Source organism: Columba livia, chromosome 8 (assembly GCF_036013475.1).
Source record: "Columba livia isolate bColLiv1 breed racing homer chromosome 8, bColLiv1.pat.W.v2, whole genome shotgun sequence".
Taxonomy (NCBI): domain Eukaryota; kingdom Metazoa; phylum Chordata; class Aves; order Columbiformes; family Columbidae; genus Columba; species Columba livia.
Window position 1 is genome coordinate 7379622 of NC_088609.1, and position 12038 is coordinate 7391659.

The 12038-nt window shown below is 49.8% G+C and overlaps 1 protein-coding gene across 2 annotated transcripts; it reads right to left on the bottom strand.

The window, feature by feature from the left end:
* Nucleotides 1-2684: 2684 nt before the first annotated feature.
* TOR1AIP2 (torsin 1A interacting protein 2) lies at nt 2685-11391 on the bottom strand. 2 transcript variants are annotated; one of them, XM_005501096.3, is made up of 6 exons: nt 10808-11391; nt 9633-9830; nt 7605-7907; nt 7142-7462; nt 6634-6732; nt 2685-5754 (listed from the first exon to the last, which is right to left on the bottom strand). In XM_005501096.3, exons 2-6 carry the CDS (start codon nt 9664-9666, stop codon nt 4991-4993), a joined length of 1521 nt encoding a protein of 506 aa, XP_005501153.2. In that variant the 5' UTR covers nt 9667-9830; nt 10808-11391; the 3' UTR covers nt 2685-4990. The 2 variants fall into 2 exon arrangements, with proteins under 2 accessions (XP_005501153.2, XP_005501152.2); XM_005501095.3 differs by having other exon boundaries at nt 6568-6732; nt 10808-11047.
* Between the last annotated feature and the right edge of the window lie 647 nt (nt 11392-12038).

Below are 12038 nucleotides of genomic sequence, written 5' to 3' on the forward strand. Positions count from 1 at the left end.
TTCCTCCCGTCAACCAAGCTGCTGGAGGGAACCTGTCTTTGATAGCAGTCTTGCAGGATATTGCACCAGGTTTTCAGTCAATCCATCTGGCTGAACAATCCCCGTAACTCAGTTGGCTTTACCTGGTGCTTGCCCCATCACAGATGCCCCTTCCTGCCCCTGGGAGCAGAAACGACAACTGGACTTTGCTCTCCCTGTGAGGAGGAACCTGCGTGGTCCAAGGCTCCCCCCTGCAGAAACAAGCTCTGACCAGAGAAACGGCTGGTCCTTCTTTCTGCTGCTCTGAGCAGCTATAAGAGTTCAGCTCTGTGAATGCAGAGAAAACAGTGTCTTCATTCAACTCAAGCTGTAACTGTGGCAAGGGGCCAGGTCTGCTCCTCTGTGGCGATCACCATGACCTGAAGCTGCTTCCTGAGATGTCGGAGTGGTCCCTGGGCTGCTGGGGCAGAGGATGGAGCAGACCTCAAAGGATGCATAGTTTAGGGAGGCTGTTTCCATTCCTTGTGTTGAACCATGCTGCTGCCTCTGCTCAGGCTCTGACAGCATCCTCAGCTGTTGAGTGCCCTTACGAGGGATCTACAGAGCCCCCTTGGCCTGAGCATAACTGCACAGTCCAGCCAAAGCAGGGAGAGGCCAGCAGAAGGTCTGCTTATGGTTTTGTCCCCTCCCTGTGCCAGGAGCATGCTTGCAAGCTGTGTTCTTTGAGCCTTTTCCTTGCAGGCTCTTGGATCTGCATCCCACAGGCTGAGGCCAAGCTCCTTTGTGCCGTTCATTGTGTGGCTGCTTCCCCTGGAGAGACAAAGAAGGGAAATAAAAAGTCTTAAGCTCCTGATATCTGCAAATCTCTCTCACAATGGAGGTTTTGCAGGCCTAAAAGTGACCCCAAAGGGACCAGCCCTGTGGCAGGGAAGCCTGCCCGTGCATGGAACTTCCAGAGGTTAAAGCTCAGCAGGAGAGACGCAGCTCAACTGGGTTCGTATCCATCTCTCTGCATCCTGCCTTCTTCCAGCTTTATTCCATGCTGGTGCAAAGGGGTAAAAAGAGATGTGGCACGATGCGCCTGCTGCAGAGACAGGGATGCTGCAGGGCGGTGTGCTGAGCCTGTCCAGGACCAGTTGGGCCACTCGCCTTTAAATGCTGGGGATGATGAGTTTTTGTCACCTCATAAGACAGTGGCACACTCACATGTATAATCAGCACTCATTTTGCAGCTGAGCAGTCCAGGCTGGCCGTGCAGAACTGGTTTGCCACCTTGGTTGAGCTTGCTATGTAATTTTTAAAGTAGTTTTTAGGGTTGTTGAGTGCCCTGTGGCAGCACATCCTTCCCTGCAGAACTACTGCTGCAGAGAGCAGGACTGAAAAACATAAGGCCAAGATGGTTGAGGAGGGCAAGTAGAACAATAAATTTTTTTTGGTAGATGATAAGTTGAAAAATAATTTAGTGTTGGCCTTAACATAACAGCAGGCAACTGATAAGCTCCAGCCCAACTCGTGTCCTTGCTGTGCTTGGGTAATGTGTGTATGTGCAGGAAGAGATGCTCCTGCATGAACCGGTGCACGGCGAAGAGTAGAAGGATGTCAGGGAGGAAAGTGCTGCTCAGCCACTGCAGGGACTCACAGGAGGCTCTCGCCTGGTGTTATACATATTAAAGATCCTTCCTTTGAACAGGCTGCAGATTTAGCCCTAAAATTTACAGAGAGGTGCAGTCGCTGCTGAGCAGCCTCTGGACTTACCTGCTCTGTTTCACTGCCTCTCTTCAATAGCAGGAACCGTTCCCACTCCTGATTCAAACTGGTTTTTGGAGCAGGTATGAGAATCATGATGTTATTTACCAACACACATCATGGTGGGCACATCATCTAGGGGAAATCCACCGCTTCATCCTCCTGCCTGGAGATGCTCTTGGAGCTCGTTCAGCTGCTCCCTTTGGACTTGCTTTCAAATTCATGTGCAAGAACTAAAAAAGCAGCCTGGCTTTGGCATCCAAGCAATCACTGCACCTGTTGACACTGGATTTTCATCTGAATCTTTGGGTTAGGACCAAATCTTGTCCTCTCGCACCAGAAAACAGGAGATGAGTGATGTTTACTTCTGAAAATTGATCACATGAATGTGGATTTGAAAATAGATGCCAATGTTATGAGTGTTTAAGTTGCCAGAGCCTGGACAGGGACTGAAGAAAATCCAGAATAACATGTAAATCTTCTTTTTTAATCAACTCTCTCTCTGTTTAGGCCACAAACTTAAAAATTCATGTGTGCTGAGGTGGTGTGACATTGGGTGGAACTGGTCTGATCAAGGGTGTTGAAATGAGAAACATTTGCTCTCTGCATTTCCAAAATATTTCAGTTGTCCGTGGATTTCAGTTTAATTGTTATCATTAAGTATTATGCAAACCTCAGTATGTTTCAGTCTGGCTTGAATTCAGCAGCTGTTTGTAAGTTTGTTTTTGGTTTCGTGCTTAGTTGAAAAAGCTGTGAATGTTGTCCCAAACAACTGAGAAGAAGTTTGTTTGGTATTTTTCCAGCAAAAGCAAATATTCACCTTGTTTGCACAACTACAGCCCTGACATAAATAAAACTTTGTCCGGTAGGATGAACTCTGTTGCTTAGTGAACTGAAAATAGCTAGAGGAAAAAACAGAATATGGTAGGACTCCAGTATCACTTCAAAGACTTTGCTGGTTTCTTTCACAATCTCTTTATTTATTTTTAAATAGAAGTCTTGTTTCAGAAGCTAGCAGAAATTCTGTCTTTATAAGGTCATAGAATTATCTGTGTATTGGAAGAGCTGGGGTGGGCAACGCTTACAGTGATGTGCCCAAGCAGCACGAAGTCACCTGTGCAAACCTTGGCTATGCGTTACAAACACAGTACATAAAACAGAGAGCGAGATAATGTTAAAATACAGATCTCCTTCAAGATATTGACATAACATGATTAATGCTTTGCTGGTTCTGACATCAACGCCCGTACTGAACCGTGCAGAGAAGAAACAGTGTTTTCTGTTACCAAGGTAGTGTATAGCAATAAAAAGGAGGGAGAGGAGGAAGCAACTCGTGTCTCATACAAAACCATGCCCTGGGTTGCCCTGCTGATATTGGGCTCCAGCAGGTAATTCTCACACCTAGCCCAGCATCCGTCATGGTTAAAACCCCTGTGGTCTTGTCTTCATGTCCCCAACCAACAAAAAGTCTGTTATTTGGTTCTAGCTTGAACAAATACCCCCCTCCTCTTCCTTTGTGTTGTCCTCTCCTCCAAGTTGATGGCTACAAATCTCCTGAGACAGGTCAAGGCACGTGGCAGGAGGAGACAGGCTCTGGTTTTGGGGTGCATGGCTGCGCCTCAGCAGAGCCATCGGTGGGGCAAATCAACAAGGCACCATTGGCAGGAGACCTGGCCGACACCAGGGTCCCGCTGGCATAAGGAGCACTTGGGTGTGACGCTTGTAAAAACATCACAGTGTTCTTGATTTGCGTCTTGTTCAGACACAAAGCCCAGCTCTGCAAGGCCCCAGTCTGTGCTGCTCACATGGAAATAAGCTGTGCTCTCATACAGCTGCTCCTTCTCAGGCACGTTAGGCACAAGGGTTGACACCTGGGGCTGATTTTTGGGTTATTTATTACAAATGCTGTAACCATCACCTGTCCCCCAGGTATTCCCTGAGTTGGCTGGTCTACCCCAGAGCTTCTGCAGAGACACAGTGTGTAGGGACCCCACAGTGTTGCCAGGATTCAAATTCATCTTCCTGGGATGTGGAAGAGGAGGCACGGTAGAAAACCAACCTGCTTCATTGAGGATTTTTAGTGTTAATGCTAGAGATTGTCTTTCCCAGCTAATCCCAGCTCTGCTCCTAGTTTTTTTTTTTAGGAGATGCCTGGCAGGGAAGCTTTTGGAGGGCAAGGACCTGGTGTGCTGCTCTACATAATTTGAAACAAATATCAATATTAACATCTACATTCATCAAAAAAAGGTAGCTAGGAGGAGGCAATAAGCCAGCTCCCTGCCCTACGCATGGATCAGATATCCAGGTGAAGAGCAATCTGCTGTGTGAGACCAAAGCTAATGCTTCAGATATAAGAGATGATCATAGTCTTTTGGTGGCAAAGGGATCAGGAGTGGACCGATTTTTAAAGAGGTAGCATTAAGTTAAACTGTATTACTCATTCTTTTATGTGTGCAATCCCTTGAGGCTTCACACTATCAGAGTGCCAGTGAAGTGGTTTCTGTTTCACTGCTATCTAGTTTTGGAGCTTGTTCTCTGGCATGTGGGATCCCCCCTTTTGTGTGGCATTTAAGTGCTGACAAGCTGAAATAACTTGTGATTGATGTTTAGGGGATTTCTGAATTGCAGGTTTGTTTGAACATGCTATTACATATTTAGGATCTGGGTTTTACTGGGTGTCAGTCAGTCTGTGCAAGCGGGACTCTACCAGGACTGACTGCGCTAACCGTGGACTAGCAAACTGGTTTTCTTTCTGAAGCGTGCCTTCAAAATGTTGGGCTTTGGGGAATTTGACCTTCCCGTATTCCAGCGGTTCTCTGCAAAGAGGGAGAAACCTTCTAGTTATACATTGAAACTGATGTACGTGATGCTAGCAAACTGAGGGGCAGCAAGAAATGTAAGAGCTACTGAACTGAGCTGTCTTTCTGGTGTAATAGTTGTGTATGCTATTTGTGTATTTCCTGATAGAAACACTACCTGCAAAGTCCTGTTTTCCCTCCTGCCTCCCCACACGGTGATGCTCTCCTGTGCAATTAGCAGACTAAAATATCCACTCCCATCTGCCAGCAGGAAGCGTGTGATTTATCACCTCCAGAATGAGCTGGCCAAATGGCCTGGATCACCGTGTACCTGTCAAACTCTTCCTAGGAAAGTTTGGTAAAACAAATTGAAGAGAAATATTAATAGCACTGGTTGTGCCTTCACCTGCACTGGAGTAAGCCAGGACTCTTTCCAGCCCTTCCTGGGGTCCTGTCAGCCTTTGTCCCTAGGGTTTGGTGTGGATGTGGCAGCCCTCCTCCTCGATGGTCTGCACTGGGTGAATGGGTAGGACCAGGTGGGAGATGCGGCTCCACAGCCCACTCAGTTTGTCAGAATCCATGTGGTCGTAGGAGCTGGGGGTCCTGGTGTTGGTGAACTTGGCCCAGAGGAAGTCACGGACCTTCTCTTCCACCTGTGGGAGGCTGATGTGGGTCTCCAAGGTCTCCTCCTCCAGCAGCACGGTCAGCAGCAGAGCTACATCCTTGAAAGCAGCACTTTCGTGGTCACAGTATTTGTAGAAGATGAGGGTGGCCCCCGCCGGCAGCAATTCAAAGTGGTGTATCACTGCAGCACGGCCCTCTGCCTCGAACGCTGAGCTCAGCTCTGAGTCCACCTCCAGCTTGGCGTGGTCACTCTGGAGCCTGGATTTATCTGTGCCATCAATCTGGACGGTGCTGCCATGCAGGGCGGCCGAGTAAGTGTTGGCCACATGGGTGCTAAGGCATTGCAAAGTCCGCTTGCCCTTGCGGGCGGCTGTGAAGATGATGATGGCCGGCTGCGTGTGGTGGGATGTGTTGAGGTGCTTCTGCAGGAACTTGCACCCCCGGAGCCACAGCTGAGGACTCTGCCCTGGAAACCTGTCCTGCAGCTGGTTGAACTGGGACAGGAAGGCTTCCACCGCCGGGTTCCTGGGGGCTGGCTGGGACTTGGCGGATGGGCTGATGAAGCAGACTATGCAGTAGCCAAGCAACAGGAGGCTGATGACAAGCCCTGTTCAACAGAGGAGAGACCCGACAAGGGTAACAGAAGTCAGTCCCAAATGACATGCAGTGGTATGCTAGAAAGTAGCTACAAGGGCTCTTTTTCCCCTCTCAGACCTTCAACTCCCAGCATTAGGAAAGTGGTTAAGGTTGGGATGTTCTCTGGGACCCCAGGAATGGAGAAGAGGCTTTTTTGCCCAATGTCGTGGGACCTATGCTCCTATACACCAGCTGGAGGGGCTACAGCTCCAGAGATGGAGACAAGGCTATAACTGTGTTGTCACAGTGCAGAATTTCCGGAGGAGATTGCAGCTGGCCACAAACTTTCTTCTCTTTCCCTTTTCTCTGTTCTCTTCAATGTTTGTGGCCATTTGGAGCAACTACCTCCACACAGGGAGGTGTCTGAGCCAGCCGTTGTGTTCACTGCCCAGCTGTGCTGGGTGAACAAAGGCTACCATGCTCCTGCCCAGAAAAGGAGGATGGCAAGGTCCACAAACAACTTGCATCCCTCTCCAAAAGCAAAGCAGGGTCTCTTTCTACCAGGAGAAACATGTGGTGCAGATCAGCTTGGCACAACCTGACACACAGGGAGACTGGGATGGGGGACATCAGCAGAGAAGCCCCAACCTCCCAGGGCATGTCAGGGAGCTCCTGTCACACTGAACACGCTGTGCTTGCTTTTGAGGCTGGGGAGCTGGAGGGAAAGCTGCTACTACAGGCTGAAACTCAGCTTATTTTTAAGGGGATGTTTTTTTTTTTCCCTTAAACCCTCAGAAAGACTGTGAAAGGTTCTGAGAGAGAAGAATTAAATGTGCTTCATTACTTGTTCCCAGAGGATCAGTGCCTTCTGGTCGATGAGTACCAGGCAGGGGAAGCTTCTTTTCCTCACCTGTCCAGAACAGGGGCTTTTTGGCCTTCTCCTGGTCTGTGTTCTGGGTGGTGACGTTCTGCAAGCAGGACTGAGCCTCTGGCTTTGGGGCTGTGTACCCTACAGTAAGAGAAAGAAATGTGTCACTCCCTTTTCAGGGAACAGGGAAATGGGGCTGTAATAAGAAAAGCAACAGAGCTGCCAGGAGCTCCCAGCTGAGCAAAAGAGTTAGAAGTTAATATGGCTTTGGGTTAATACTGCTTTGAGTCTGGGCTCTCTCTGCTGTTTGGGCAGGGGAAGGAGAAAGGTGATGCAGAGTGTGGTGTGGTTTCATGCCTCTCAAAGCAGGACAACAGCCAAAGGAGAGAGAAAGAGGGAAGCCAGTTAATTCCTTCTGCCTTCTCTCCTAGTCAGGTCCAGAACAGTGACAACAGGCACTAGACACCTCACCAGACCACGTTTCTAATGCCTATGGAGACTGTAGGGATGTGCACGGTGGAGGAGCAGCGTTGTGCAGCCACCAGCTCACCTCTGGTCCCATATCTGTTCCTTAAGGTGCCTCGGGATCCGCTCTCCTGTGTTTCTTGCTCTGTGTGCTCTTCTGGCTCCTGAGCCAGGAGAGGGTCACTGCTGCTCTGCTCTGCCAGGAGGTTCTTGGTGGCATCTTCTGTTGCAGTTACATCTGAATGTGTCACTTTACTGTCAGAGCTCAGTGACTCGCTTCTTGATGAAGCATCTTCCTCTGCTGTGTAGGAGCTTTCACGTTGCCTGCTTGTGTCTTGGTCCTCCCGTGTTTCCTGGTGGACAGGATTATCTCCTTCACTGTCCATTTTATCATGGGCCAGCCTGGCTGTGGGGAACAAAATTTGCAGACCTACACTTAGTCTCAGCACAACAAACAGCAACTCTTCCTTTTGCTCTGCCTCCTCTAAGCAGAGGCCAAGTTATCATCATTTTGGAAATGCTGTACACAGGGATGGGGAGAGACTCACCTTCACCCAAGCCATCTTCTTCCTGGGATCTTTCCGAGATGCCATCTCTTGTCTTCCCAGGTTCTGCCAGTGATACTTCGGCTTCCTGGTTAACCTGCTCCTCTACTGTGGGGCTGGTTAAATCTGACGGTGTTGTCTCTCCCCCATCAGCAGTTGGTGATTTACTCACCAAGGAGTCCTCCTCTGGTTCGCAGGAGGTCTCAGGACACCTGCTTGTCACTTGATGCTCAGGTGTTTGTTGGGGTGTCTCTTGGTGCTCAGGATGTGCTGCTGTGCTCTCCACCTTATCTTGGGCTGGCCTGGCTGTTGGGATCAGAGCTCATGAGCTCAGCTGGCCATTCAGGACTTAAGAACACCCAGTGGTTTCCCCCCACCCTGTAAAACTCCCAGTACTTGCATTTCAGAAACATGTGTCCTCAGTGAAATGGGGGAGAGAATAGGGTGACTGAAAGTGAGAAAATTCATGGGTCGAGATCAAGACAGCTGAATAGTTGGAGGAAAGAGGGGGAGGTCACAAGCGATGCCAAGGCCATCGCTCACCACCTCCCACAAGCAGACTGCTGCCAGGCCAGTCTCTGAGTGATGGCCACCTTGGAAGCCAAACCCCTCTCCCTTTCTCTCTGTACCCCAGTTTTTGTCGCTAAGCTTGATGTTTTACTATATGGAATCTCCCTTTGCCCACCTTGGGTCCCTACCCAACCTTCTTAGCTGCTTGGCAAGAGGAGAGGGGGGAAGAAGAGAAAGCCTCGATGCTGTGCCAACACTGTTCAGCAATAGCCAAAACACTGCTGTGTTATCAACAGTTTTTTGGGGTTTGTTTTTGTTTTTCTTTTAACCCACAAATCATAACAGCACCATACAGGCTGCTATGAGGAAAGTTAACTCTGTGCCAGTGTATGTCCCACGCTGTCCCATGTGGGGTGGGCAGGCAAATTCTTCATTAAGTGGCAGGATATGTTACCGCATCATTCACAGACAGTGAGTTTTCCTAGGCTGGTAAATTAAGGTGATGGATTTGAAGCATTTCTAAGGCTGTTGTTCAGTACTGGCCAGAATAGCTATGCCAACGCATTTCAGGCATCTGTCTGAATGTAGAGGTTAGCTCTACTTGTGCTCCTTCTCTGCTCCTGTGCTGGAGCTGCTCTCCCAAAGAGCTATGGCAACGTGTAATTAAAAGCAAACACTGGAGCATAATTCAATAGAGAAATTCTGAGGATGAGCATAAGCGTTTGCAACATGTTCTGAATCTTACAAGACCAAACAGTGTTGTTTCAGGCACTATTTGTGAACACTTGCTTATGAATAATCAAGCACTACAGTTAGAGGAAGCAATATGCTAACATTAGAATAAAGACTGATAAAAATGGCAGGAAACTCCCTGCTAATTTGAAAACAGAGAAGCAGCTGTTCTTATCACGTGCCAGAACATGCTTGTCCTGTGGAGCATGATTTTTACATTCCTTGTTGATTATTATTATGGGAACGCTTCTGAGTGCCTAGGACAGATCTGAGCTGGTTATAGCAGCACGGTATCACTGAAATACTCACTGTAGCAGTCATAACAAGGCACCTGGAGAATTTAAGTACCTGGTAGAAACCAAACTAAGAGGAACCTGGAGGTATCCTGCTATTCAGGCTGGGCACAAACAGTGCTCCTTGCCCTACCTCCTCCAGAGGTTTTCTATCCATAGGTGGTGGGAAACTGGGTTATTATTTAAGCATCTGTAGACAGAAAGCACTGGGATGCGAGGAAGAAAGCTCTCCCAGTCTGGGGCTCCATCTTTAGCCTTCCTTGTGCTGCCATCCTGGACACAGAGTGTAAACCTTGCTACAGATGGGACTCCAAAACTAAAAGTAACTTGTTAATCTTTCACCCCTCAAAAAAAGGTAGCAACTTGCTTTTCTTGGCCTGTAGAAGAGGGGATTTAAAAATTATTATTATTTTTCTTTTGCTTAGGTTTCCCATGTCACTGTTGAAATCTCTTGCAAAGGGATTTTCTTAGTAGATAAAGTGTAGGATTCTCTTACCTTCAGACAGATCCACACCTGGATTCTTTTCCATCCTCTTTCTCCCCTGAAGCTCTGGCTTCTGCGCAGTTTTGTTTCACTTTCTGCTTCGGTCATAAGGAGACGCACCTCCCTGCTGCTGCTCAAGCGGCTGACCAACCCCCCTCACAGACGCCATTCCTTCTTGGCCTTGCAAATTGTGATTAAATGCCCATAAACCTGATAAGCAGAAACACAGGAGGAGTGATTCACAGCAGAGAAGGAGGCTCCTCCTTCCTTGCTTACCAAGCTGCTGTGAAAATGGAAGGATGTCACCGATAGCCGTGAACTTTCAGCCCAAGGGCTATTAGATATTTTGCTTCCCGGCAGGCTACAAGCAATCCAAGGGCTAACACAAACCACAGTTGTCTCAGGACAAGCTGATGGGGGGGTGAGGCACTGGTTTCTCATCCAGATGAACTTGGCCGTGGTCCCAGATGGCCGGACAGGAGTCTGGGGCTCAGCGGGCTGCCCCCCATGCTTTGGGGCACCCGGTATCTCACAGGTCGACACAGAGCAATAAGCCTGCTCCACCTTACCGTCCTGTCTCTGGCATGTCAGAGCAGGTGATGGCGGCACTGGAAGGCGAAGCCGCGGGCAGAAGCGTCACCCAGCCCCGGTATAGCAGTGTCACCACCACTCCACCTCGCACCCATCTGAGGGGACCCAGCAGAGTCCTGGCCAGGTGGTGTGAACCTGCAGCCGCAGCCTGACTCCCCCAGAGCGATAATTTCCCCCCCATCCCCCCATAAAGCATTTTGGGACCAGATGGAGCCACGCTCACTGGTGTGACCTGAGGAAGCTGATGGTTTTCTCAAGCACAACGCCTGCTCCTGCAAAACTGACAGCACGGAAAACTCCCGAGAAACTTTCCCTGCTGGAGATCGGCTCGTGCAGATTTCCGTACAAAAACCTCAAGCCCAGCCTTCTCAGCAGCTCTTTGAGCATCAGGGGGGCACCTTTTCCCCCTTGCACTGTCTCTACAGCTGAGCTTTTTGCTGAATACAAGATTTGGAGTTGTGTTTGGGGTATAATTGCTGCTCGCTGCCGCCCGGCTCTCGTCCCTCCCCTCCCTGTGCCGTTCCCGCTGGTGACGCTCGGGCAGGAGAAGGAAGTCAGAGGAACAAAAGTGGCTTTTTGTGGAGTCGGACGCTTACCCAGACTTGGAGGTTTGGAGCCGGTCGAGGTGGCGAAGTGAAGCGGGGAGCGGGTGGCAAGAGGAGACCAGTGCCGACCCCTCTGCTTGCCCTTCCCAAAAGGCCCTTTGGCTGGTGGCAGGACGGCCCGTGGCCCCAACGAGCACCCAAATCCTGCGCTGTCAACGTGACAGTGAGCTCTGCCCTTCCACGGGCTCCGGCAGGCTGCTGGGAGGTGTAGTTTTCCTTCCCTCCTTCTCGGCAAAGGCGGATGGCTGCTTCCCGGTAAACAACAGCCGTTCTCGAGGGCGCTCGGGAAATGATAACTTCTTTTTTGGCTGTATTTCTGAAACTCTGTGGTCAACGCAGGCTTTGCTTCAGGCAGACAGGGTGACTGGCTTCTTTCTGTGTTAAGTAACGCAGTGGTAGATTTAAACAACTAAATGGCAGCAAGGAGGGAACTATTTTGAGAGTTGATGTTTATGCAGATCAGAAGTGCCACAAGAAAAACAACCCACACATGTAGCTGGCGGACTCCAGGCTCTGGAAATGTCTGGGAGCTGCAGGCTGGGAAATGGGGTGTGTTTAGCACCAGCCTGGAGGGCAAAGGATGGGGACCACCCCCGCAGTGGTCCAGAGACTGCAATGGGGGGGTGTGTAGCTGCTCCTGGCCTCATTTGGGCAACGCTTTTCTAAAAAATGATGCTATGCCTTGCTGCACCCATGAAGGGGACAGATGTGGTTGAATCCCCTACTGCTCCAGGACATGTTTAATGGGAAGCAGCAGCATGGAGCAGGGCATGCCAGGGAAAACACATCAGTAGTGCAGAGACTGCAACCCCCCTCAAAGTCAGCTTGCAGCCTTTTCACAAACATCCCGGAGGAGCCTGGCTGCAAACGGCTGAGATGAAGCACAGGGACAGGCAACTGGAACTGTGCTTGGAGGGAATAGAGACTAAACGGCTGGGACTCCTCGATTGGAGAGCAGAAGGCTGAAGCGGGGATTGGACTGGTGGGCAGCTGTTGTTGACCAGATCCCTCAATACCAGGGCTTGAAACACTCGTAAAACAACTAAGAGGTTGGGTTCAAGTGGGATGCTAAAGCCGGGAGGTGCAGTGTGTGGCCCCCTGGGCAGGACGGGCCTCTGTTTTTCCCCTGGCCTCCATGAGCTGTCCCCTGCCCTATGGCCATCTGTGTATCCATCCCTTGGCCGTATTGTAACCGCTCAGTTACTAGACACATGTGTACGTT